Raw genomic sequence first — 26,821 nt, forward strand, 5'->3', positions numbered from 1 at the left:
TATATACTCGAGTATAAGCCGAGGCACCTAATTTTACCACAAAAAAATGGGAAAGCGTATTGACTCGAGTATAAGCCTAGGGTGTCCATTTGCATTCCTCACTGTCCATGCCTCACTGTGCCCATGCCTCATTGTGTCCATGCCTCACTGTGCCCATGTGCATGCCTCACTGTGCCCATGCCTCACTGTGCCCATATGCATGCCTCACTGTGTCCATGCCTCACTGTGTCCATGCCTCACTGTGCCCATGCCTCACTGTGTCTCTGCCTCAATGTGCCCATGCCTCACTGTGCCCATGCCTCACTGTGCCCATGACTAGACTGACGTTTAACATGGGAGTCTATGGAAGGGGTACCTGGCTTTGAAAAATCAGTGCCCCCCAGCCGTAGGTTCCCCAGACAACAAACTTATAGAGCAGAAATGGGGCTACATGTGCGCCAAGTTTCGGGTCCAGGGGACCTACGACCGGCCGGTTCCCCGTAGGTTCCCCAGACAACAAACTTATAGAGCAGAAATGGGGCTACATGTGTGCCAAGTTTTGGGTCCAGGGGACCTACGACCGGCCGGTACCGGGTCCCCAAAGTCACCGGAGAAATTACCGTTTAACATAGGAGTCTATGGAAGGGGTGCTCCCCGGCCGTAGGTCCCCTGGACAACAAACTTTGCACACTTGTAGAGGAAGAGTGGAGCTACATGTGTGCCAAGATTGCTACCGGGTCGTCAAAGTCCGGGAGATCAGGCGCAAAAAGGTGACTCGAGTATAAGCCGAGGAGGGCATTTTCAGCACAAAAAAATGTGCTGAAAAACTTGGCTTATACTTGAGTATATACGGTATATACCCTTCTTATGTGTGTATATATATATATATATATATATATATACATCTAAATAGTAGTACAGTCACAAGTATATGTAAACATACAACCCATGCAACCTACCACGCCGGTGACATCTCTGTCCCTGAGTTCCCAGGTCCATCCCTCCACCATGGCCATTGCAAAAAGGTCTCCTCCCTGCTGGACTCAAAACTCTAGTTCAAATCATATGGAAGGAGACTCCTCTCGCTCCTATGGCTGGAGAGATGAGAGCTCAATTGCAGAAACCTCACCTTGTAAGTCTGGACGGTGGTGTGACATTCAGCTCATTGCCCTCCACCCGAAACTAAATGTTTGAGTGGACGTTCGAATTAAATTACAAAAAAAAAAAGTCAACAGACTTGTCAAAATCCCATAGATGGAGTAATTTCACCATAATGTCCAAAGGAGTCAAATGATCGGAAGAGTTTTCATTTCCTTGCGGATTGAGGAAAGGGGAACGAGATACGTGGAGGGAGTTTCTTCAATATCAGGCTTTATCCTAAAAAGGGCGGAGAAATAAAACAAAGCAAGATTAAGACAGACTCACAATACATATGGGGCAAAGCAAAGAGATACATAGGACACTCTGATAAGATCACACATGACAAACTAAACCATAATATAACCAACACAACTCTGCCCCAAGCTACATCACCAATCTTGTCTCCAAATATCACCGAAACCGTCCTCTCCGCTCTTCGCAGGACCTCCTACTCTCAAGCTCTCTTGTCTCCTCCTCCCATGCTCGTCTTCAGGATTTCTCCAGATCCTCTCCCAACCCTTGAAACTCGCTACCTCAACCTGTCTGGCTATCCCCTACTCTTGCTACCTTCAGGTGATCCCTGAAAACTCATCTCTTCAGGGAAGCCTATCACGTCTCCAACTAATCTTTCACCACTTCCATCAGCTTATTCCCCACAGTTACAACCTTTTGTACCACAGAGGAACTAGAGATCAAATTGCCAACATTCGCTGGATCATGGAGAAAGCAAGGGAGTTCCACAAGAATGTCTACTTCTGCTCTTCGGCTTTATTGACTACAGTAAAGCCTTTGATTTTGCCAATCACAACAAGATGTGGGAAATACTGAAAGAAATGGAAATGCAAGACCACCTCACCTGTCTTCTGACAAATCCTCCTTCCACGATCCCTCGATGTCTTCTCTCGCCCTCGATGACGCTTCAGCCAATCAGGTTAACGGTAACCAGAACCGGTGAACCTGATTGGCTGAGACGCCTGTCAGTGTTTTTTTTTTATAATTACTCATTTTCTTTATTTTCCAAATTACATCACATACAATAAACAAATAACAATAACAAAACAAAACAAAACAAAACAGAAAAAAAAAAAAAAAAAAAAAAAAAAAAGGATATCTCCGTACATATTCAAATAAAAATACTTTCCTACATTACCTTATCCCCCCCATGGGCACCATCGGCCTCCCCCTCCCTCTCCTCCAATCCCCCGTCCCACTCCCCACCTACAAGAGGCGGGAGGGACGCCAGGGAGAGAGAGCAAGAGGAGGAGGAGAAAGGAGAGACGAGACCCCCCCCCTCCCACGTGACCCCCTAAACCCCATCACCTTATGACCTCCCTACGGCACAAAAGGGAGGAGCTCAATACCACCCTAATAATAAAAAAAAAAAAAAGGCAAAAGGGATTTTGTGCAGGGCTTAATAGTCCTTAATTTCGTGACTTTAGTGAGAAAAAAAAAAAAAAATAAGTTGTTTTCTTTGTTTCGTGCCTCTTTAACTCCCCATCACCTTATCTTCCCCCCCCCCCCCCCCCCCAAAAAAAACATAAAAAAAAAAAAAACAACAATATTGGGTGTGTTCTTCTCCTTTCCCTTATTAGTGATCTTTCTTTTGTGACTATAACCTTCCTTTAAAACCCCCGTTCCCATTCTTATGACTCCCAAATAAAATTCCTTAAGGGGAGCCTCTATACTTATCCTCCTATGTTGACTTAATTGATTAATTATTTCCTCCTCTTTAGTGATCCAAATTAGTGTTGTGAAAAAGAGGAGGGGGGGAAAAAAAAAAAAAAAAAGGTGAGAATTAGGAGGGGGGGGGCGCGCCTCCCCCCTCCCACCTCCTCCCCCTCCGGTGCCCGCAGGGTAGGGAGACAACAAAAAAAAGAAAAAAAAAAGGAAAAAAGATTATTCGCCGTCTCACCGCTCCCCCCCACCCGCCTCCTAGCCTCTCCGCCCCAAGCTAATCCTTCCCTACTTCAGGAGAGTAATATATCCACCCTGCCCATATATCCTTAAATTTGTCCTGTTGGTCCTTGACCATGTATACCCATCTCTCTGCCTCCATTATCCTCTCTACCTCGATTTTCCATTCCACTATATTGGGGACTTTAGGTTGTTTCCAGTATCTAGGTATCAGTGCCTTCGCTGCATTTAATAGGTGTGGTGTAACACTTCTTTTGTAGAACTTCATGGATGCTGGCATTCCATGAAACAGGAAATGCAATGGGTATGCTCAATAGGTCTTAATGTCAGTTTCTTTATCCACGGGGATATCTCCTCCCAAAATCTCCTGATCCTGGGACACTGCCACCATATATGAAGAAATGACCCTCTTTGATTGCACCCCCTCCAGCAGTTGGCATTCATTAATGGGTAGATCTGAGCCAAACGGGTCGGGAGACGCCTGTCAGTGTTAACCAGGGAACGCACACCCTGTGCCGCTGGCTCTGATAGGCACTTCCAAAGCCAACCAGCTGCCGTTATTCAGATGGCCGGCACTCACCAGGGGGCCAGCAATCTGAATAGTGGGCGGCAGCGACAATACATGGATTTGTGCAATCTATGTATTGTATTCAGTGGCGGTGCAGGAGAGAGAGGGGGCGGCGCTCCTGCGCCCTCTATGGACGCACCACTACTGATTACCAGTACCCTTCACTGGAAGCACCTGAGCCAAACAATCTGGAGGGGTAGCCATATATTTTTGGCCATGCAGTACTTTAACATCTAATAATGTGGGGGTTGTCAACAGATGTCCATTTTGGAGTACCATATAGTCTGAACTTAGCCCGGCTTGGTATACTCACATTTTTGTCCTTCCGGCAGTCCCCACACATGATCCCAAAGAGACCATTGATAATCTGAATGGCACAGAGGACGAATTCCAAGACTCCCAACCCCAGGAGTATAGAGAAGAGGACGATGTGCCAGAGGACGATATTCGGGGGCTGGATGCAGAGGTCCCACGAGGTCTTGTTAAAAAGATAATTGTCTCTAGGAAGAAAATAGAAAGCAGAAAGAGTTACTCACATGCCTGTCCTATGGAAGTATAAGTCAGAAGCAAATATGTGAAATGTATAAATAAGCCTCCCTATCCAACAAAAACAAAACGAATGTTGGTCTAATAGACCCCAGATCTTTCTATAAAGAGCACCTGTCACTGCTTATTGCTGTCACAAGTAGGGTTGCCACCTCATCCCTTTAAAACAGAATACATATGAATTCCACAGGTTCTGAGGTTAATTTAATTTAGATAATGCTCCACTTGAGTTCAATTACCACCTTAATCAGCCACAGAACCTGTGTAATTCATATGTGTTCTGTTTTAAAGGGATGAGGTGGCAACCCTAGTCACAAGGGATGTTTACATTCCCTGTAACAGCAGTAAAAGTGATAAACAAAGTGTAAATTTATTTTTTAATGCACCCCTATTCAGGGCCAGCGCTAGCGCAAGGCAACATGGGCACTTGCGTTACGGCCCCAGGGTGGAAAATTTACAGTGTCACTGTCTCTCTCGTCTCTGTGAGTCCCAGGATTACACAGCAGGCACCTCCCACTGTGTGTAATAGAGCTTAGCGTGTTAACTTTGGCCGCACTGTGAGAAAAGTCCCGCCCTCCTCCTAGATCAGCTCGTGTGATAGGCAGAACAATGCGTCTATCACACAAGCAGATCTAGGAGGAGGGCGGGACTTTTCTCACAGCAGGGCCAAAGTATTCACACTAAACGCCGATACACACAGCGGGAGATGCCTGCTGTGTGTGAAGTGTAGAGGAGGAGGGAGGGAGGGAGGGGAGCGCTGCAGCCACACTGACAGTGTGTGTGATAGGTTCTCTCTCATGTCACGCAGCCCCGGCAGCCCCTCCTCTCTTCTCCTCCATACCTATTTGCTTGTGACATCATCTGGGATGGACGAGAAGAGAGGAGAGGCCGCTGGGGCAGCGTGACAACATGAGAGAGAACTTATCACAGTTGCTTCCTGCATACTGGCTGCCAGGTAAACGCTGTGCCCCAATGTGCTCCAATATGCCCCAATGTGCTCCAATATGCCCCGATGTGTGCCAATATGCCCCAATGTGCTCCAATATGTCCTGATGTGCGCCAAGTGCCCCGTGCCCCAATGTGCCATGTGTCCTGATGTCCCGTGCCCTGATGTCCTGTGCCCCAGTCTGCTGTGCCCAGTGCCGATCCTGACCTCCCTGGGGCCCTAAGCAAAATTACATGTCACATTAAAGTTGAGAAGTGGGGGGGTTCGCTGCCAACAGTGACATGTCACCACATTAAAGATTAAAGTTGAGAAGTGTGTGTGTGGGGGGGTACTGCTGTCGGAAATTACATTTTACATGTAAGTGAGAAGCGGGGGCTGCCGACTTCTCCCATGCAGCCAGCGAGTTGAGAAGTGGGGTGAGGGGCCAAAAATGACTTCTCACCAGGCGGGGCCTCTAGTAATTTGGGGGGCCCTCCGCAGCTTTGTGGGGCCCTAAACGGCTTGCATAGTGAGCCTATATGGTGGATCGGCCCTGGCTGTGCCTCAATGTCGTGTGCCCTGATGTGCTGTGCCCTGATGTACTGTGACCTGTGCCCTGATGTGCTGTGCCCTTTACCCTGATGTGGCCTGGTGTGCTGTACCCTCATGTGCTATGCCCTGATGTTCACTGTGCCCTCATGTGCACTGATGTGCTGTGCCCTGATGTGTACTGTACACTGATGTGTTGTGCCCTATGTGTGCATGCGCGCCTGAGTTGGCAAAATTCCTTGCACCGGCCCTGCCCCTATTCCCCCATGCTGGAGCGCAAAGGCGAACACATTAGTTGATCCCTCACACATACGTAAAAGGCACTTGCACCACACATGTGAGGTATTGTCGTGATCGTCAGAGTGAGAGTAATAATTCTAGCACCAGACTACCTCTGTACCTCTAAATTGGTAACCTGAAAAGCCTTTTAAAGCATTGCCTAGGGAGATTTTAAAAGTTTCTCACCATTCCACGGCATGCGCAATCTTAAAGCATGACATGTTTGGTATCTATTTACTCGGTGTAGCACAATCTTTTATATTTTACCAAAAAATTGGGTATTATATTCTGTTTGTGTGCATTAAAATCCATTCAAGTAAAATTAAAAATAAGAATAGATCTATGAGAAATACAGGCAGATACTTATGCATCATGCCATACCATCAGGGAGGCGTGTGATTGGCCTCAAATTTATTCTGCCACAGGACAACAACCCCAAACATACAGCCAATGTCATTAGGAACTATCTTTAGTGTAAAGAAGAACAAGGAGTCCTGGAAGTGGTGGTTTGGTCCCCACAGAGCCCTGATCTTAACATCATAGAGTCTGGGACTACAAGAGGAGACGGAAGGATTTTGAGGCAGCTGAGTTCCTTCAATAACTGTGTGCAAGAAGAATAGAAGAACTGAGGCTGTTTCGAAGGCAAAAGGGAGGTCACACCAAATATTGATTTGATTTGGATTTCTCTTCTGTTCTTTTACTTTACATTTTGTTAATAGATAAAATAAACTTTTAGCACTTCTACAGTATTTCTGAAAGCATTGCCAATATACATTTTTTCACACCTGCATAAAACTTTTTGTATATATATTGGCCCGGATTCTTAAAGCACTTACGCCGACGTATCTTTCTATACGCCGCGTAAGTGCACAGATGCGCCGTCATATCTATGCGCCTGATTCTTAATGCTAGATACGCCTGAAATGTGGCTTCATCCGACCGACGTAAGTCTCCTACGCCGTCGTATCTTGGGCGCATATTTACGCAAGGGGCGCTTTCATTGATTTACGCGTTGAATATGTAAATGAGCAAGATACGCCGATTCACGAACGTACTTACGCCTGTCACAGTAGTATACGCCGTTTACGTAAGGCGTACGTCCGGCGTAAAGTTATTCCACCATATAGGAGGCGCATTCCCATGCAAAGGTATGGACGTCGGAACAGCCGTCGTATTTTACGTCGTTTACGTAAGTCGTACATGAATTGGGCTGGGCGTAGGTTACGTTCACGTCGTAGGCATTGAGCCGTCGTATCTTAGGGAGTATATGCGACGTGATTCTGAGCATGTGCACGCATACGCCGTTCATTCGGCCCTTAATTTACATGGGGTCACGCTTCATTTTAATACATCACGCCCACTTCCTTGCTACTTTGAATTAGGCGGGCTTACGCCAGCCAATTTATGTTACGCTGGCGCACCGTAGGAAGCGAGTGCTTTGTGAATACTGCTCTTGCCTCTCAGAGTTACGTTGGCGTAGCGCATATGAGATGCGCTACGCCGGCACAAAGATGCACCGATCTACGTGAATCTGGCTAATAGAGTCTGGGGCCCGGATTCAGATACATTTACGTATCTATCGGCGGGCGTAACGTATCACAGATACATTACGCCGCCGTAACTTAGGGCGCAAGTTCCGTATTCAGAAAGAACTTGCGCCCTAAGTTACGGCGGCGTAGTGTAAATGTGTCGGCGTAAGCCCGCCTAATTCAAATGTGGATGATGTGGGCGTGTTTTATTAAAATTACTTGTAAACAGGAGCCCTTCCTCCTAATGTAGAACGCGGTGACGTCACTGCACGCCGTCCCAGACGCGTTTCGTGATATGTCTGATGTTTTCAATGGGGATGGGCTCTGCAGTGGTTCACCGCTTTATATAACCAAGCCTCGCTTTGATCACAAGGAACAGGAAATGTAAACAACTCCATTTTGAGTATGGGAGAGGCCGCTAAACTAGCCCTTATAGATTAGAACAAGGGTCAGCAGAGACTAGTAAAAAAAGAACACTGTATAAAACCTTTTATCACCTGTGCCACTATGGGTGTTGTTTACCTACTGCAGTGCCCATGTGGCCTACAGTATGTGAGCCGGACTAAGCAACCACTACAAGTTTGCCTTAATGAGCATATCACTAATATTATTACAGGGTTCAAAAATCATTCAGTGTCTAAGCACTATCTTTTAAAACATTATCCGATTAACCTCCTTTTTCCATAAAGATCCATCTAATACGTTGTTTTTAGGCATCGATAAATTCAAGCTAAATTGGAGAGGCAGCTCTCTGGTGAGAGAGATATCCTAATTAGAAATGGCTTGGATCCACCGATTGAAGTGTTACACACCATTTGGCTTGAACATCGATACTGATGTCAATGCTTTTATCAATAATGACTGATGTTTATATTTGGATATTTGTTATCTGGTAATGTGTAAAGTCTTGTTTTGGTACACAAGGATGGGAGTTTTTTCTAGTTTTTGTTTTGTTTTTCCCTTAATCACTTCCTTACCATTACTAATATGTCAGCACTCTGCTACTAGGTTAAATAGGCTTTTTTAATTATTGCCTATTTTTATATCTCCCCTGAACTAGGGGTTCTAATTTTCACCAATTAATGTACTAGGGGTTTTAATTTTCACTAATTAATGTTTTGTCACTTAAGATTTATACATATTTATTTCACAATAATTTTCACATCTTTATCATATGTGATATGTATCACGTTTTCCTTGATTTAGTATCTTTCACATTTCAGGGCCATAATAGCATAATTATTGGGACTGACTGACCTGTATGTGTCCCCAATCCTATAGGTTTGGAAGATCACAGGTCATTATAAGTCCACCCACACATAGTCTATGATGTGTCTTTGTAATTTAGGGAGATTTTACATTTCTCCACTAGGGGGCTTTACACAGCAGCTTAATTGGCTGCGGGGGGTAATACACGTTTTTGGTTGTTTAAGTATAAAGGCAACTTCAGTTAATCTATATCTCCTCGTTTGATATTTATATTATTTTAGTTTTTTTAGATAAGGAATTTTTTTACTAGTCTCTGCTGACCCTTGTTCTAATCTATAAGAGCTAGTTTAGCGGCTTCTCCCATACTCAAAATGGAGTTGTTTACATTTCCTGTTCCTTGTGATCAAAGCGAGGCTTGGTTATATAAAGCGGTGAACCACTGCAGAGCCCATCCCCATTGAAAACATCAGACATATGACGAAACGCGTCTGGGACGGCGTGCAGTGACGTCACCACGTTCTACGTTAGGAGGAAGGGCTCCTGTTATGCCGGCCGGCATCTGATTTTACATGCCTTATTTACACGGATGTTTGTAAGTAGGTTTTTATACATTTTTAATAAATCCGAGTTTATACGTTATTGCGATATGATCCGGTCTCCTTTATAATACATGGTTTATGGATTGGCTGCCTGATACGGGTCCGGTGTCTTCCTAATCTGAGGATTCAAAACCCTTGCTGTGGCTCCATATACTTTTGTCTATCCTGCCATGGATTATCATTTACCGCTGGTGTTTATCTATCATCTGGTAAGCCTCTCTCCATGTGGTGGTGGTTCACAAGGATAACAAGTGCACCAGGGTGTTGTTCGTCCAGATTTTCGAATCTGAGGCATTTTTAACCTAATTGGACTCTTTCTGATTTATTATATGCTTTTTTGCTAAAATTTATGTTGGTGCATTTTTTTCTTTTTCCAATACATTTGTGTTAGTTACACGTGATTGCAGCCTTCTAGGATTCATATTTGCTACAGTTTTTTTGGTAAGCGAAAATTTTTCCACATAGGAAGTGAGGATTTCTCAGAAGAAATAAGGACATTTAAAAGCAAAATGGAAGGATGAGGTAAGTGAAGGAGGACTGCACTAAGGTAAAGGAAGCTATTTAGAGCCTACAGATAGAGACTTGGTCTTCCAAGCCCTTAGCAGGACGCTGCCTTAATCCCAGGCTGTGGTCCATGGTCAGGGAGTAGGGATAGGCTTTTTGTGCCCTGACACCCCCCCCCCCTCTTTTTATATTTCTGTTTATTTCTTGTCTGTTCCCCTCTTTTACTTAGACTTCTTTTTGCTCCTGGGAACTGGATACCCCCAGCTTGTTGGTAAGCACTTAGACCCGAGTTTCACAACTCGCATCCAGCGCTCTATAAGTATTTATTCCAATCCAATTTAGGAAAAAAAATTACCTTTTCAACCCCTTTAAACAACTCAAGAGTGCAAGAAAAAAATTATACATGCAACTGCAGTGACTACTCCCCATCTCTCCCTGTTTTGTTTAGAAAGTTCCAGCTGAAAATTTCAACCAGAGAGAGAGAGTCTGAAGGCAAACAGATTATGATATGTTTCCTCTTTAGAAAGCTCATACTTCTCTGTGATCAGTGTGTCAAGAATGTGCTCTGCAATAATTATTTACTTATTTTAAAATATTAATTATTTTATATTTGTAAAAATGAAAAATGTATGTATAATTATTACAAATCCAAACAGAAGCAACAGTGCTGCTACCCATACAGCATACCGATGAAAAGAGCCCCTGGGTCCCCGATCCACAGACGTTCCAGTGCATTAGTGCATATATAGAAAGATGCTCCGCACACCGTTAGTTGCTCTTAAAAAATCTTTATCTTTTTTTTAGAAACCACAGTCCATAACCACAGATAAAATCAGTTGACGTGTTTCAGCCTATGGGCCCTTTGTGGGGGGGAAAATGCAGGAAGGGGGTGAAAATGCCCTGTATGGAAGTGGTTAATGACAGTTTAACTATATGAAATTAGTTATCAGAGTTGTGTTCTTACTCAAACTGCTTGAAGTGGTAATCCCAATTTGCTGCCTTGCCAGTCTGATTGTTGAAGTTACACAATGGTCCATCATTCAGAGCTGTCCCAGAGACCGCCAGGCAGTAGAAGCTCCCCAGACCACCAAAGATTGAAGATATCAAGGACCGCAACATCTGAAATGGGACAGGAAATACAGATGAAATATCTGAATATCAGAACATTAGTGCAAAGTGTATTGTAATGCACACAAAAAATAAATATATATATGTATATATATATATATATATATATATATATATATATATATATATATATATATATATATATATATATATAGGGGCAGATCCACAAAGAAAGTAAGAAAGTACGCCGGCGTATCTATTGATACGCCGGCGTAATTTCAAAATTCCTGCGTCGTATCTTTGTTTTGAATCCTCAAAACAAGATACAACGGCATCTGGGTTAGATCCGACAGGCGTACGTCTTCGTACGCCTTCGGATCTTAGATGCAAATTTTCGGCGTCCGCTAGGTGGCGTTCCCATCGTAATCCGCGGCGAGTATGCAAATTAGCTATTTCCGACGATCCACGAAAGTACAAGCGGCCGTCGCATTTTTTTACATCGTTTCCGTTCGGCTTTTTCCGGCGTATAGTTAAAGCTGCTATCTGGTGGCATACTCAATGTTAAGTATGGCCGTCGTTCCCGCGTATACTTTTGTAAATTTTACGTCGTTTGAGTAAGTCGTCCGTGAATGGGGCTGGACGCCATTTACGTTCACGTCGAAAACAATGACGTCCTTGCGACGTCATTTGGAGCAATGCAGTTTTGACGGACGGGGAATGCACAGTTTGTTCGGCGCAGGGACGTGCTTCATTTAAATGAAATACGCCCCCTACTCGCCGCATTTAAATTACGCGCCCTTACGCCGCAAGAGATACACAACGCCGCCGTAACTTACGGCGCAAATTCTTTCAGGATTCAAAGAATAGCAAAGTAAGTTACAGCGGCGTAGCGTATCTCACATACTCTGAGCCCACGCAGATGTATGTGGATCTGCCCCATACACTAAAAAATCAGTCCTTTTAAAGAATCCATGTATAAGTGTTGATATATAGAAAAAAAGAAAGTCCACAAATGTGCAAAAAAGTGTTTTTCACGATCATAAACCAGAAGACACAGTTCCAAAAAGGGCAAGCTCCAAAGAAGAAAAAGCAATACGACTCCCCAAAAGTCCAGGGGAAGTGAAAGTAGAGGTGGCTGCTTACCAGAGGTTACTGGCTTTCAAAAAAATGAAAAGCCGGAAGCACTTTAGGGGATAAACCCTAAATGGATCCACAATGAGTGATAACAAAGTCCTCGGCTTCCTGACTCATAGTGCAGTATGTTCTTAAAAAAGTTTATGAAAAAACTCAAAGAAAACCATTAATAGGAGGACTAATTTGTGTAATGACACAGAAGCCCCAGGGGGTAATTAAAGTACATAAACAGTCAAACAAAGAACAATGCTTTTCTTCCAGACCATGGAGCCGTCTGGAGGGGGGGTTAGCCTTAAGACAGGGCAGAAGACCCACCACTGTGTAATAGACTCAAAGGAGAAATACTTCAGAAGAAAAAGACAGGCATCACAATGTCATAAAGCTGCAGCTATCAAAATGTCAGCGACAGGTTCCTTCCAGCCGGTAGCCGCTGTACATGGTGATGTCACGTTAGGCACCTCCCTTCGTGTTTCGTCATATATTTGAAGTGGTCTGTGTCGTGGCTAAATTACTTGTAAAAATAAGAAGAAATAAATAAATAAATAATTGGTCCCACATGCAGGCAAACAGCAATTTTCCCACACAAGTGAGGTATAACTGCAAACTTCAGATCATGGGCATTAACTCTAGTACCAAATTTGGGAACTTAAAATTTTGGAATTTTGAAAAAAAATAAAATATTTTTTACTTTCTGGTATAAAACATATCCAATACATTTTTTAAAAAAAAATCGAATTTCTTCATCAATTTAGTATTTTTCTACATGTGTTTGGTAAAAAAATCCCAATAAGCGCATATTCATTGGTTTGCGCAAAAGTTATTTCGACAGACCTAGCCGGGACAGAGGCTTTTGGAGAGGACTAAATGCGAGCCTCTTGACTTGCGATTATGGGCCAGGGCCTCAAAACGGGAATGCGGATAGGTTATCCCGGCAGACGGACCTGGAACCTTAAGGCCTCGTACACACGATAGGTTAACCAGAGGACAACAGTCTGAAGGACCGTTTTCATCAGTCAAAACCGATCGTGTGTGGGCCCCATAGGTTATTTAACCATAGGCTAAAAAAAAGCCAACTTGCTTTAAAATTAATCTATGGATTGGTAACCGATAGGTCAAAACCGATCATCAGTAGGCACAACCATTGGTTAAAAATCCACGCATGCTTAGAATCAAGTCGACGCATGCTTGGAAGCATTGAACTTCGTTTTTTTCAGCACGTCGTTGTGTTTTACGTCACCGCGTTCTGACATGATCGGTTATTTAACCTATGGTGTGTAGGCATGATGGACCATCAGTCAGCTTCATCGGTTAACCTATGACAACGGTCCTTCAGACCGTTGTCCTCTGGTTAACCTATCGTGTGTACGAGGCTTAAGACTACTTTTCCAACATCCTCGAGTTGACCCGTTCGGGGTCCCACTGTGGCTGTTGGACTGTTTCCCAGGGGGGAGTATTGTCATGAACCTTGGAATACTGAAGTATTTCTCCTTTGAGTCTATTACACAGTGGTGGGTCTTCTGCCCTGTCTTAAGGCTAACCCCCCTCCAGACGGCTCCATGGTCTGGAAGAAAAGCATTGTTCTGTGTTTGACTGTTTATGTACTTTAATTATCCCCTGGGGCTTCTGTGTCATTAAACAAATTAGTCCTCCTATTCAAGCTATCGGACCAATCCCTGCTGACCCTGTTTCAAATCCTCATTTGCATGGCCTAATGGAGAACTAGAGTGTACTGTACAATTGACCAATCGGAAAGTGGTTGTTTGGGCGGCGTGTTCAAACTGCTATGTATAAAAGTGTGTGTGCATCCAATAAAGGAGATTCCTGTTTGAACTTACATACAGCCTGCCTGGTGTTTGTTCTGGGCTATCACAAATGGATTCGAATGGCACATAGCTGTAGTTCGAATCCCAGAGCATCGGATGACTGAACCATCAGACGTTGAGATCTGCAATCTGATCCAATAGTAGCATAGGAGTTTCCGGAGAGTGGAACCAAGCGAGCAGGGGCTTGTTACAGTTATCATATCTACAAACCATGGGATATTTTTATGCCATTTTTCTTCATTTATTTTTTTACTAGTAATGGCGGCGATCAGCGATTTTTAGTGGGACTGCGACATTGCGGTGGACAAATCTGACACCTGACACTTTTTTGGGAACCAGTGACATTATCACAAGATCTCTATCTTATTCCCTGTCAGAATGGCGATCTATCTATTTTACAGATCGCCGTTCTTCCTCTCTGGGAAATGAAATGGGCCGTCAGACCCGATGATTGGCATACCCTGTGTCCAAAAAACTCGCGATAGTGCCCCCAGCGGCGCACACCGCTCCTCCCAGTGTCTATTGCAGGAAATTACGTACAGGTACGTACGTCGTTTCGTGCAATAGAGCCAACCTGTTGCAGTAAAAGTGCGGTAGGTGGTCGGCAAGTGGTTAAAGTGTCATCTATGGATAGTAACATTTACATAATTGCACAGGCATGCACAACTTTAAATACACAAAAATCATTATTAGCCGACACAAACATAACAGAAAAACTGTGTGAATTAGCCCTTTCTTAATTGTTTTCTACATTTAAAAAAAATAGTGTGTGACAGGAACACATACGGGGGGGGGGGGGGGGGGTCAGAAGCAGGCAGAACAGGGAGGGGGGATCAGTGCCGGGGAAGCAATTAAAGGGACGATGCCCTGTGTCTGTGTCCCTCCTTGCAGCAGCTGAAAGCTGGCTTGAGTGGCTGAAAACATCTTTCAGCTGCTGCAGAGAGCATCCTATAATTAGCATCCTGTAATTGCTCCTCCGCCCGACCGCAACAATTCCCCATGCTGTTTGGGCCACCCTGTGTGCCCGGGCCCCCTACAGGAGGACTGGTGTTCCCCCCCTATCAGTGGCCCTGCATATCATATAACCAGTAAAATATTGTGACAGACTCACCTGGGACAGAGGCTTTTGGAGGGGACTCTTGGCTCTTGCCTTGCGATCATGGGCCCTGGCATTTGGGGGAACAGTGCTCTTTGTGAGCTGTATGCCTGGGAACCCTGTATATGCCATATTAGAGTGATTGATTCATACTGTTGGGACATACAGTGTAAGGAGATGCTAATGCCGTCACCTCCAGCCATCTGTCTGTTCTCTGTGCTAATTGACCCTGCTATTGTGTGAAGATTTTAGATCATCTTGCTTGACTCCCACCCCACCCCCCCCCACCCCTTTGCTTATACTCAACATTCCTTCATTGACTTATGATCTGTATACAACCTTCCTATTATTTTCTGTTTGCATTGGATATCTGTACTGATTTCTTTCATATTTGTATGCAAAAATTTACCAATACATTTCGATAAAAAAAACAAGATATGGACTGACCAGTCATCCTTATTACATAATTTTTATTAGATATCTTTGCACTTGGACATTTTTTGCACTTGGTTTTTATTATTTTCATTATTGTTATTATTTTTTACTTGGACTTCATTAATTCATTCCTTTGTTTTTCACCTTCATTCAATTTATTCATTTGTGTTTATATTATATTAACTTGGTGTTATTAATTATTTTATATTCATTCATTGAATAAGCGCGCCATTATTTCTTTCATATTATATGTATGTTAGGCCCCATACACACGACCAAACATGTATGCTGAAACTGGTCCGCGGGCCAGTTTCAGCATACATGTTCGGTCGTGTGTGGGCGCGAGCGGGCCGAATTCCAGCAAACATTTGCCCGCCGGGCCTTTTCCCAGCAGACAAATATTCCTGGACGTGTTTTAAAACCGTCCGCTGGAATCCTGCCCGCTCGGACATGTACGGTCGTCAGTACAGACCTACCGTACATGTCCAGGCGCCTGCCGTCCCTCGCATGCGTCGAATGACTTCGACGCATGCGTGGAAGCATTTTAAAGGCGGGCCGCCCACGTCGCTGCGTCATTGTCGTGGCGACACCGCGTCATCGACGCGGCGACACCGCGGACACGCCCCGCGTATTGTTTACGCGCGGACTTCTGTACGATGGTGTGTACAACCATCGTACAGAAGCCCTCTGGCAGACATGTATGGTGAAAACGGTCCGACGGACCGCTTTCACCATACATGTTTGTTCGTGTGTACCCGGCCTTAGTGTTTTGTGTGCACTCCCTAGTGGTTGCTGCTGTTAAAATTATCACTTATTTGAGGTCTTCACAGGTTTTTCCATTTACACAGATTATGAAAAAGGTTCCTGCTCTGCTATTTTTGCAATTTCATCACAACTTGCATAGACTTCTGTTAAATGAAATCGAAAGCCGTAGTGAAATTGGTGCAAATCGCACTGATCTGCGGCTTTGAAATCGCACTGAAGTAGCGCAATTTCAAAGCCACAACAATGTTAGCCAGGGCAAGGAGTATCAGTGGGAGCGAAGAACTGGCACCAGACATTGGGTTTGTGTCAGCAGGATGGTGGGGCATTGTTCATCATATTTGGCGATGAGTGAGTGAGAAACTTGTAAAGCGCAACACATGCAAACTGAATCGCCTCTGGGCGCTGTTTCCATTTCATGGGTAAGGAAACCCCTTGACCTCAGAAGAGATGGGTTTTAACCTTTCTCCTGAAGACCAAGTGGTCTGACTCCAGTCGGATGGTAGTTGGTAGCGCATTCCATAGCCGAGGTCCCTGGACTGCAAATCTTCGATCTCCTCTGGACTTGTATCTGGTATGGGTATTTGGAGTAGGTTTTGATTTGTGGATCGCAGAATGCGATTGGGGTTATGGGCTTTTATTTTTTCGCATAGATATTGGGGGGGGTTGCCTTGAATACACTTATGTATTAGGCAGAGTGCCTTGAAAGTGATTCTGTCTTTTACTGGCAACCAATGAAGGGCTCTCAGCGAAGGTGAGATTGATTCCCATGTTTTTTTCCCAGTCACTAGTCGAGCGGCCGTATTTTGACTGACTTGCAGACGAGTGATTTGGTATTTTGGGAGTCCTAGATAGAGGGCATTTGCATAGTCAAGTCTGGAATTGATGATTGTTCCCACCACGACTGCAATGTCCTCTTTCGGGATAAAGGGGGTGAGACGGCGTAGTAGGCGCAGCAGATGATGGGATCCGCTGACTACAGACCCTATTTGTGCATCCATTGTCATGTAGGTGTCAAAAATGACTCCGAGACTTTTGACTTTGGTGCTAGGGGAGATGGTTTTTCCCAGAATGGGTGGGGGAATCCATGTTGACGCGGGGTGACTTTTCCGGTTTGCGTGGAACAGAAGAAGTTCTGTTTTTGAACCATTGAGTTTAAGATAACTGGATGTCATCACTGGATGGATTTGAATCACTGGATGATGTGATTGGCGATAGATTTACAATGTAGCACATTAATAATAAAGGACGTTTTTTTGGGAGCAGTGAATTTAATAATGCTAAAAGTGAAACAATAAAAGTGAAATATTCCTTTAAATTTCGTACCTAGGGGGGGTGTAAAGTTAGCATGTGAAATACCGCATGTTTCCTGTACATAGAACTGTCCCTGCACAAAGTGTAATTTCTGAAAGAAAAAAAATCATTTAAAACCGGACTTGCGGCTATAATGAATTGTCGGCTCCCGGCAATTTAAGAGAGGATTCATTCATAAAAAAAAAGCGTGGGGGTCCCCCTAAATTCAAGTACCAGGCCCTTCAGGTCTGGTATGGATATTAAGGGGAACCCGCCGTCAATTTAAAAAAAAATGAAGTGGGGTTCCCCCCAAATATCCATTCCAGACCCTTCAGGTCTGGTGTGGATTTTAAGGGGAACTCTACCCCAAATTTTAAAAAAAATGGCGTGGAGTTCCCCCAAAAATCCACACCAGACCCCTTATCCGAGCACGTTAACCTGGCCGGCCGCAGAAAAGAGGGGGGACAGAGTGCGCCCCCCCTCTCCTGAACCGTACCAGGCCACATGCCCTCAACATGGGGAGGATGTACCCACGTTGATGGGGACAAGGGCCTTATCCCCACAACCCTTGCCCGGTGGTTGTGGGGGTCTGCGGGCTGGGGGCTTATCAGAATCTGGAAGACCCCTTTAACAAAGGGGACCCCCAGATCCCTGCCCCCCCATGTGAATTGGTAATTGGGTACATTGTACCCCTACCATTTCACGAAGGAAGTGTAAATAGTTGTAAAAAACACACACACACACCGTAGAAAAAAGTCCTTTATTAATAAAAAAATAAAAAATAAATCCAGCGGTGGTAATCCACTCGGTCCGGCTCCCTGCTCCAACGATGTCTGTATCCAGCGATGGGTGATCTCCTCTCCTGTCCAGCGATGAGAAGATCTTCAAAACGCAGCATCGCCGGCCTCCTCTCTCCGCCGGACACAGCCCGGGGAATGACGCTGCTGAAGCTGTGACATTTCTTTTATTGGTGAGGCGGGGCCCCCCCCTCACGTTACCCTGTCCCCCTCTGATGCACCCTCTGCTACGTCACTGGGGAAGCCTGGCTTCCCCCTTGCGTCAGAGGGGACGGGGTCACATGACTCACCTATAAAATATATGTCACAGCTTCAGCAGCGTCATTCGCCGGGCTGTGTCTGGCGGAGAGAGGAGGCCGGCGATGCTGCGCTTTGAAGATCTTCTCATCGCTGGACAGGAGAGGAGATCACCCGTCGCTGGATACAGACAACGTTGGAGCAGGGAGCCGGACCGAGTGGATTATCACCGCTGGATTTATTTTTTATTTTTTTATTAATAAAGGACTTTTTTCTATGGTGTGTGTGTGTGTTTTTTACAACTATTTATACTTCCTTCGTGAAATGGTAGGGGTACAATGACCCCCACAACCACCGGGCAAGGGTTGTGGGGATTAGGCCCTTGTCCCCATCAACATGGGAACATCCTCCCCATGTTGAGGGCATGTGGCCTGGTACGGTTAAGGAGAGGGGGGGGGCGCACTCTGCCCCCCCCCTCTTTTCAAGGTTAACGTGCTCGGATAAGGGGTCTGGTGTGGATATTTGGGGGGAACCGCACATCATTTTTTTTTAATTGACGGCGGGGTTCCCCTTAATATCCATACCAGACCTGAAGGGCCTGGTAATTGAATTTGGGGGGACCCCCACGCTTTTTTTTTTTTTTATGAATGAATCCTCTCTGAATTGCCGGGAGCCGACAATTCATTATAGCCGCAAGTCCGGTTATAAATGACTTTTTTTCTTTCAGAAATTACACTTAGTGCAGAGACAGTTCTAAGTACTGGAAACATGCGCTATTTCACATGCTTACTTTACACCCCCTTCCTAGGTACGAAATTTAAAGGAATATTTCACTTTTATTGTTTTACTCTAAGCATTATTAAATTCACTGCTCCCGAAAAAACAACTGTTTTTAAAACTTTTTTTTGCATTGATACATGTCCCCTGGGACAGGACCCAGGTCCCCAAACACTTTTTAGGACAATAAATTGCATATTAGCCTTTAAAATTAGTGCTTTAGATTTCTCCCATAGACTTTAACAGGGTGTTCCGCGGCTTTTCGAATTTGCCGCGGACACCTCAAATTGTTCGTTGTTCGCCGAACTCGAAGCTCATCCCTAATCAGGAAGGATTTTTTCCCCTGCTGGATCATGCTCTGCTGGGGTTTTTCGCCTTCTTCTGGATCAACTGTGGGTATAGGATTGGGTATTGTTTGATATTATTTTTTATTTATTTTTATGGTTGAACTGGATGGACTTGTGTCTTTTTTCAACCTAACTAACTATGTAACCTGGTCACTAATAAAACATTCCACACCTATCTAAACCTCCTACAGAGCTGAGATCATCAAATATTAATCAAAACAACCAGCACAGCTAGGAGGATCAATACACAGGTTACATATTGAAACTCAGAGATAAACTTAAAGCGGAGCTCCACCCTAAAGTGGAGTCCCACTGATCGGAACCCTCCCCCCTCCGGTGTCTCATTTGACACCTTTCAGGGGGGAGGGGGGTGCAGATACCTGTCTAAAGACAGGTATTTGCACCCACTTCTGGCCACACTGCTTTGGGTTTTCTGCGGGCATGACGGGCTTTTCCTATGGGTCACAGGAGTGCAATCTGTTTTGCACTCCTGTGAACCGTTTTCAGCGGAGAGTGGTCTGAAGACCTCTCTGTAATAACGTCACTGAAATCAGTCGAGGCACCGCGTCATCCCGACAATAAAGTCTGGATATGACTGATGGCCGTCTCAGCCTCACAGCGAGCTACTCTCCGCCTCTCCACAGCTCAGCGCTCCAATGAGCGTTGTGGAGGAGAGCAGGAGAGATGCTGACTGACAGGCAGCAGCTCTCCGCTCCGGGAGCTTGGAGAACAGAGGGTTCCCAGAGCAGAGACGGCAGGGGACAGATGCAGCATCCACCTAGGTAAGTATGATTATGGGAAAAAACAAACAAACATACTTTTCTTTTAAAGCGTTTGTTAACCCCCCAAAAATTGACCCTGCTCCTTTAAAGCATGTTATATGACCGGTGAATGGCCACCTGCTGTGAGCTGCTGCATGTTCTAGTGCGAATCCCACCTTAAAGTCAATTTTTTATCAGCAGGTACCGGTAATTTTTTTTTTTTTTATATATATATTTTTAGGCCATGGGCAGAAAGCAGAACAAACCGAGGAAATACATCATAACACAAAGAGAACATGTAGGCTCCATAGATAGGGTCCCATAGGAAGATGTAGCCAGGATCCATGTGGTACAAAATCACAGTACCAGCCACTGAGCCACCATACTGCCTGTTACTATCAGTGGTAGAGACCTGGCCCAGCAATGACTGCTATACAAGCACTTTGTTGACCAACATAACTTTAACCATTTGGCCTTCGAAAGATTTCACCCCCTTTTTTCTTATATTCAGCACTGCTGTACTTTAACTGGCAATTGCGTAGTCATGCAACACTGTACCCAAATTAAATTCATATCATGTTATTTCACACAAATAGAGCTTTCTTTGGTGGCATTTGATCACCACTGTTTTTTTTATTATTATTATTATTATTATTATTATTATTATTACAGTATTATTATTATTATTATTATTATTATTACAGTATTATTATTATTATTATTATTATTATTATTATATAAATAAATAAAAATAACATTTTGAAAAAAAAAAACAATATTTTCTACTTTCTGTTCTAAAACACATACAATTAAAAAAAATCAAATTTCTTTAAAAATGTAGGCCAAAATGTATTCTTCTACATGTGTCTGGTAAAACAAAAATCCCAATAAGTGTATAATAATAATTAGCTTGTGTGAAAGTTATAGCATCCTATGCAAACTATGGTATATATGCTGGAATTAACGCAGCTATAGACACTATACTGTAATGGCGGTGATCAGCGAATTATAGTGTGACTGTGATAGGGTGGCGGACAATCTGACACTAACAGACACCTTCTGAAAGCAGGACTGTCTTAATGCACTGCGCAGAGGCCCCAGGTGCATAGGGGCCCCCAGATAGTCTTGCATTACATCATACTTGCCAACTATCCCAGATTTGCCTGGCCAGTCACACTTTTTACTTAGCTGTCCCAAGATGGCTGTGTCCTGAGCAGTGTCCTGGAACCTTTACTGTGCCCTCCTGACCCCCCTAAAATGTGCCCTCCTGACCCCCTGTACTGTGCCCTCCTGACCTCCTGTACTGTGCCCTCCTGACCCCCCTGTCCTGTGCCCTCCTGACCCCCCTGTACTGTGCCCTCCTGACCCCCCGGTACTGTGCCCTTCTGCCTCCACCTCTGTACTGTGGCATCCTGACCCCCCCCTGCACCGTGCCCTACTTTCCCCCCTGTGCTGTGCCCTTCTGCCTCCACCCCTGTACTGTGCCCTCCTGACCCCCCTGAGCTGTGCCCTCTTGATCCCCCTGTACTGTGCCCTCCTGACCCCCCTGTACTGTGCCCTTCTGTCTCCACCTCTGTAATGTGCCCTCCTGACCCCTTGTACTGTGCCCTTCTGCCTCCAGCCCTGTACTGTGCCCTCCTGACCCCCCTGCACCGTGGCCCCTGACCCCCTGTACTGTGCCCTACTGACCCCCTGTACTGTGCCATTCTGCCTCCACCCCTGTACTGTGCCCTTTTGACCCCCTGAACTGTGCCCTCCTGACCCCCATGTACTGTGCCCTTCTGCCCCCACCTCTGTACTGTGCCCTCCTGAACCCCCTGTACTGTGCCCCTCTGCCTCCACCCCTGTACTGTGCCCGCCTGACCCCCCTGTACTGTGCCCTCCTGCCCCTCTGTATTGTGCCCTTCTGCCTCCACCTCTGTACTGTGCCCCCCCTGACCCCCCTGCATGTGTGCTGCTTTTACTTACTAATCTGGCTGTTTTTTCTCCCTGCTTTTCAGGGAGAAGAAACAGTCAGATTGCTGTTCCTATGTACAAAGAGTTCCGTGTTTGTAAACACAGAGCTCTGTGTGTTTGTAAACACAGAACTCTGTGTGTGATTGGACAAAGCTGATCATTAGGAATCAGCCAAAATCATTGGCTGTAATCTGCTGCTAAACTCGTGGTGTGTCCAATCACAGCACGGGTCAGCGGAGGGTGCACCCCATGACTAAGCCTGTACCTGCCGCCCGATCAAAGTATATTTACTGTGAGTGGTCAGCAGGTGGTTAAATAGTTATCTAAAGAGGAATAAGGTCATTACCAATTATCTTCCTGATTTCTAAATTCTGCTTTAGTTCTCTCAGACAAAATCCCAAGTAAAGTCACATAAAATACATTATTTTAGAAGGACATACCCGGCATCGATTTCCGCAGCATCCCTCCCCACAGCAACCTTTACCACCCGCCCGAATGGCGTTGCAAGATGGACACAACATCTGCAGGGATACAAGATAGGAATCAGAAACATTGCAAACTACCATATGAATATCATATACCGTATTTATCGGCGTATACCACGCACTTTTTTCCCCTTAAAATCAGGGGGGAATCGTGGGTGCGCGATATACGCCGATACTGTTGCAGCGGTGTTTGTTTTTTTAATTGGGCGCCGAGCGCCGCAGCCTAGAGCCGATGTACTGCACACTCGGGTAGGCTCGGCTATGCTCGGGTCCGCCCGCAGCCACGCGAGAGGAGCCAACAAACAAGGAATCCGTCTCCACTCGGCTCAGCGCCTAATTCAAAAATGAACACAGCCGTAACCCCGGGCAACGTGCGGATGGAGGACTGGACGGACCCCGCAGACGGACACCTGGACGAACCCCTGCGACAAAGCCGCAGACGGACACCTGGACTTACGCCGCAAGGAAGCCGCAGACGGACACCTGGACAGACGCCACGAGGAAGGCTGAAAGGACGCCGCGCACGGCCGCAAACGGACGTCAGACCGAACAAGGCCGCCGATGGACGCCAGGCAAGACACCAAAACTGTAAGTAATTCATTTTTTTTTCAGGAATATAAAGGGGACGTTCCATTCAAATGGCGCCACCCTTTGGGCTGCTTTTGCTGATTTCGTGTTAGTAAAAGTTTGAGAGACGATTCATGCTTTTTAGTCTTCGTGCTTTTCAGTCCGTTACAGCGCGACAAGTGTGCCATCTCCATTACGAACGCTAGTTTTACCAGAACGAGCGCTCCCGTCTCATAACTTGCTTCTGAGCATGTGTGTGGTTTTTTTTCCCTCGGAAAAGCCTACACACGAGCGGTTTTCGCGATGAGAAAAAGAACTGACGGGAAACACGACGGGAAAAGACAGAGCAGGTTTGATTTTTTTTTTTGCGGGCAGTTTTCTCGTCGGGAAAACTGCTAGGGAGCTCAAGCCTCGTACACACGACCGAGGAACTCGACGGTCGAAACACATGGTTTTCCTCGTCGAGTTCCTTGTTAGGCTGTCGAGGAACTCGACAAGCCAATTTTCTCCATTCCCGTCAAGGAAATAGAGAACTTGCTCTCTTTTTGGCTCGTCGAGTTTCTCGACAGTTTCCTCGACGAAAATGTACACACGACCGGTTTCCTCGACAAAAAAAATTCATCCAGCTTCTTGCTGTTTTTTGCCGAGAAACTCGGTCGTGTGTACGAGGCCATACACACGACCGCTTTTCCCGACCAATCTACAAAATGGCAGTTTTCTCGTGTGTACGAGGCGTAAGACTGGGATGGCAATTAAAGTTCATATCCGTGTAAAGGCAGGTGTCCCAATACTTTTGGTAGTATAGTGTATATACTAAGTCAACCTGCAGGAGGAGGACAGACTCATAGGGCCAGATTCACGTAGATGAGCGGCGGCGTAACGTATCGTAGATACGTTACACCGCCGCAAGTTTTCATCGCAAGTGCCTGATTCACCAAGCACTTGCGATGAAAACCTACGCCGGCGGCCTCCGGCGCAAGGCGGGCCAATTCAAATGGGCGTGTGCCATTTAAATTAGGCGCGCTCCCACGCCGGACCTACTGCGCATGCTCAGATTCGTAATTCCCCGTCGGCTTTGCGCGCCGTGACGTAATTTTTTCGAACGGCGACGCGCGTAGCGTAATTCCGTATTCCCGGACGGCTTACGCAAACGACGTTCATTTTTAAATTTCGACGCGGGAACAACGGCCATATTTTATACAGCAATACGATTGCTGTGTAAAGTTAAGGCACCAAAAACGACGACTAACTTTGCGACGGTAAACTAGACTAGCGGCGACGTAGCGAACACGAAAATCCGTTGTGAATCGCCGTAACTCCTAATTTGCATACCCGACGCTGGTTTACGACGCAAACTCCCCCCAGCGGCGGCCGCAGTACTGCATCCTAAGATCCGACAGTGTAAAACAATTACACCTGTCGGATCTTCTGGCCATCTATGCGTAACTGATTCTATGAATCAGCCGCATAGATAGAAACAGAGATACGACGGCGTAATTCGTCTGTGAATCTGGCCCATAGCTCCCTTCTATCTCTGTCATTATATATAACCAGGTAACCTGTTACTCACAAATAATCCAGCGCCTCCAATACCCGCATCAGCCAGACTTGCATAGTGATATGGTCGGTCCATTTGGTCTCCCCATTAGGAAATATCAGTAACAAGTTGGCGATGATGCCAATGAACGCCATGGGCAACAGCGACAGCCCGACGAATCGAGAACATTTCCCCGTACACATTTTGGAGGCTCCTCTGGGATGGAGAACCCGATGTTAATTCTCTAAATCCGTTGTGTGTTTTCTCCGCTCTGTATGTTGGTTTAATGATAAGGAGATGGGCAAAGTTCATGGAAGTTATCAGTCATGGATAGGGGACGGGTCCAGGCAGAGGAGGGGGAGCTATGGGTAACAGGAAGAGAGAATACACAACGGCGACAAAAAATAATTATTATTGACAGAAAACAAGAGTAAAAATCCGTTCAGAAAAAAAATATAAAAAATCTATAAATTATTTAATGGGAAGAATGGGAAGAACAGCTAAACGGTCCCTTGGGCGCCACCAATGCACCCCGATCTCCGCCTCTGCATATGGTCTTTTCCATTATCGCAGCTCAATAAAGTGACTTCGTCCTTCTCATACACGTATGCAGTCAGGTGATAGAAACGGCACTTCAAGCTGGTGCTTTTTTTGAACCACACGATTGGCTGATGTTAACCACTTAAAGCCCCGGACCATTTTGCTGGTCAAAGACCAGGCCACTTTTTGCGATTCGGCGCTGCGTCGCTTTAACTGACAATTGCGCCAATGGTAAATGATGTCATCACGTCCAAAAAGATTCATACAATATAATAAATAAATAAGAGTGTTCATTATTCAGGTGACCGCCCCTTACCCTCTGATTGGTGAGATTATCAGATTTGGCAGGCCTGATTACATATGCGGAATGATTTGATCTGACTGCTTCCTGTACAAGATTACTAAAATCTTGTATATAGTCGCTTATCATCCCCTCCAAGAACTTACATACTTTTGGTGTTAGGCTAACTGGTCTGTAATTCCCAGGGATGTATTTTGGGCCCTTTTTAAATATTGGTGCTACATTGGCTTTTCTCCAATCAGCTGGTACCATTCCAGTCTGTCTGTAAAAATTAGGAACAATGGTCTGGCAATTACTTTTACTGAGTACCAAAGTACCCTCGGGTGCAAGCCATCTGGTCCCGGTGATTTACTAATGTTAAGTTTCCCAAGTCTAATTTTAATGCTGTCCTCGGTTAACCATGGAGGTGCTTCCATGAGGATAGACACTGCAGTTTTGGTTACTGAAGCCCCCCGATTCCCTCGTGAAGACTGAGGAGAAGAATAAATTCAATACCTTCGCCATCTCCCCATCCTTTGTATCCAGATATCCTTGCTCATCCTTTATGGGGCCAATATGGTCTGTTTACATACTTAAAGAATTTCTTGGGATATTTTTTTGCTCTCCTCCGCTATGTGTCTTTCGTGTTCTATCTTACCCGCCCTACTTGCACCCTTACATTTCTTGTTGCATTCTTTGTAAAGTCTGAATGCTGATGATGATTTTTCTTTTATATGCATTTTTACATTGGAGTTAAGCCATCTAGGACTTTTGATCGCTCTTTTAAATGTGTTACCCAATGGGATGCATTGGCTAATGCCCTTATTTAATATGCTCTTGAAGCAAACCCCTCTCTTCTACGTGTTCTTTGTTCCTAAAATGTAATATATTTACAGTATGTATAGGCAGTTTGCAGACTGCCAGTCTAAGTTGTGTTCTCACTAGGGCTGCACATCTTCACCGGTCTCACGATTCGATGCGATTACGATTATCAAGTCCACGATTCGATACGATTCCGCGATGCATCACGATGCATTACGATTGCAGCGCAAGTGCGCATGGCCCTCCCCCCAAAATACTAAAGGAGGTGATCAGAGACTGCAGACATGCTACAGGAGATGATCAGAGACTGTGGACATAGTACAGGAGATGATCAGAGACTGTGGACATAGTACAGGAGATGAT

The 26,821-nt window shown here is 45.2% G+C and overlaps 1 protein-coding gene across 1 annotated transcript; it reads right to left on the minus strand.

Moving 5' to 3' along the window:
* Positions 1-815: 815 nt before the first annotated feature.
* Positions 816-25,118, minus strand: LOC120933616 (transmembrane 4 L6 family member 5-like). Its single transcript, XM_040346917.1, is given in 6 exon segments — positions 816-1,356; positions 3,915-4,101; positions 10,706-10,860; positions 22,668-22,748; positions 24,850-24,875; positions 24,878-25,118. Coding segments are annotated over 6 exon segments (603 nt in total). The 5' UTR covers positions 25,020-25,118; the 3' UTR covers positions 816-1,344.
* Between the last annotated feature and the right edge of the window lie 1,703 nt (positions 25,119-26,821).

The sequence above is a fragment of the Rana temporaria genome, chromosome 3, assembly GCF_905171775.1.
Source record: "Rana temporaria chromosome 3, aRanTem1.1, whole genome shotgun sequence".
In the NCBI taxonomy this organism is placed as follows: domain Eukaryota; kingdom Metazoa; phylum Chordata; class Amphibia; order Anura; family Ranidae; genus Rana; species Rana temporaria.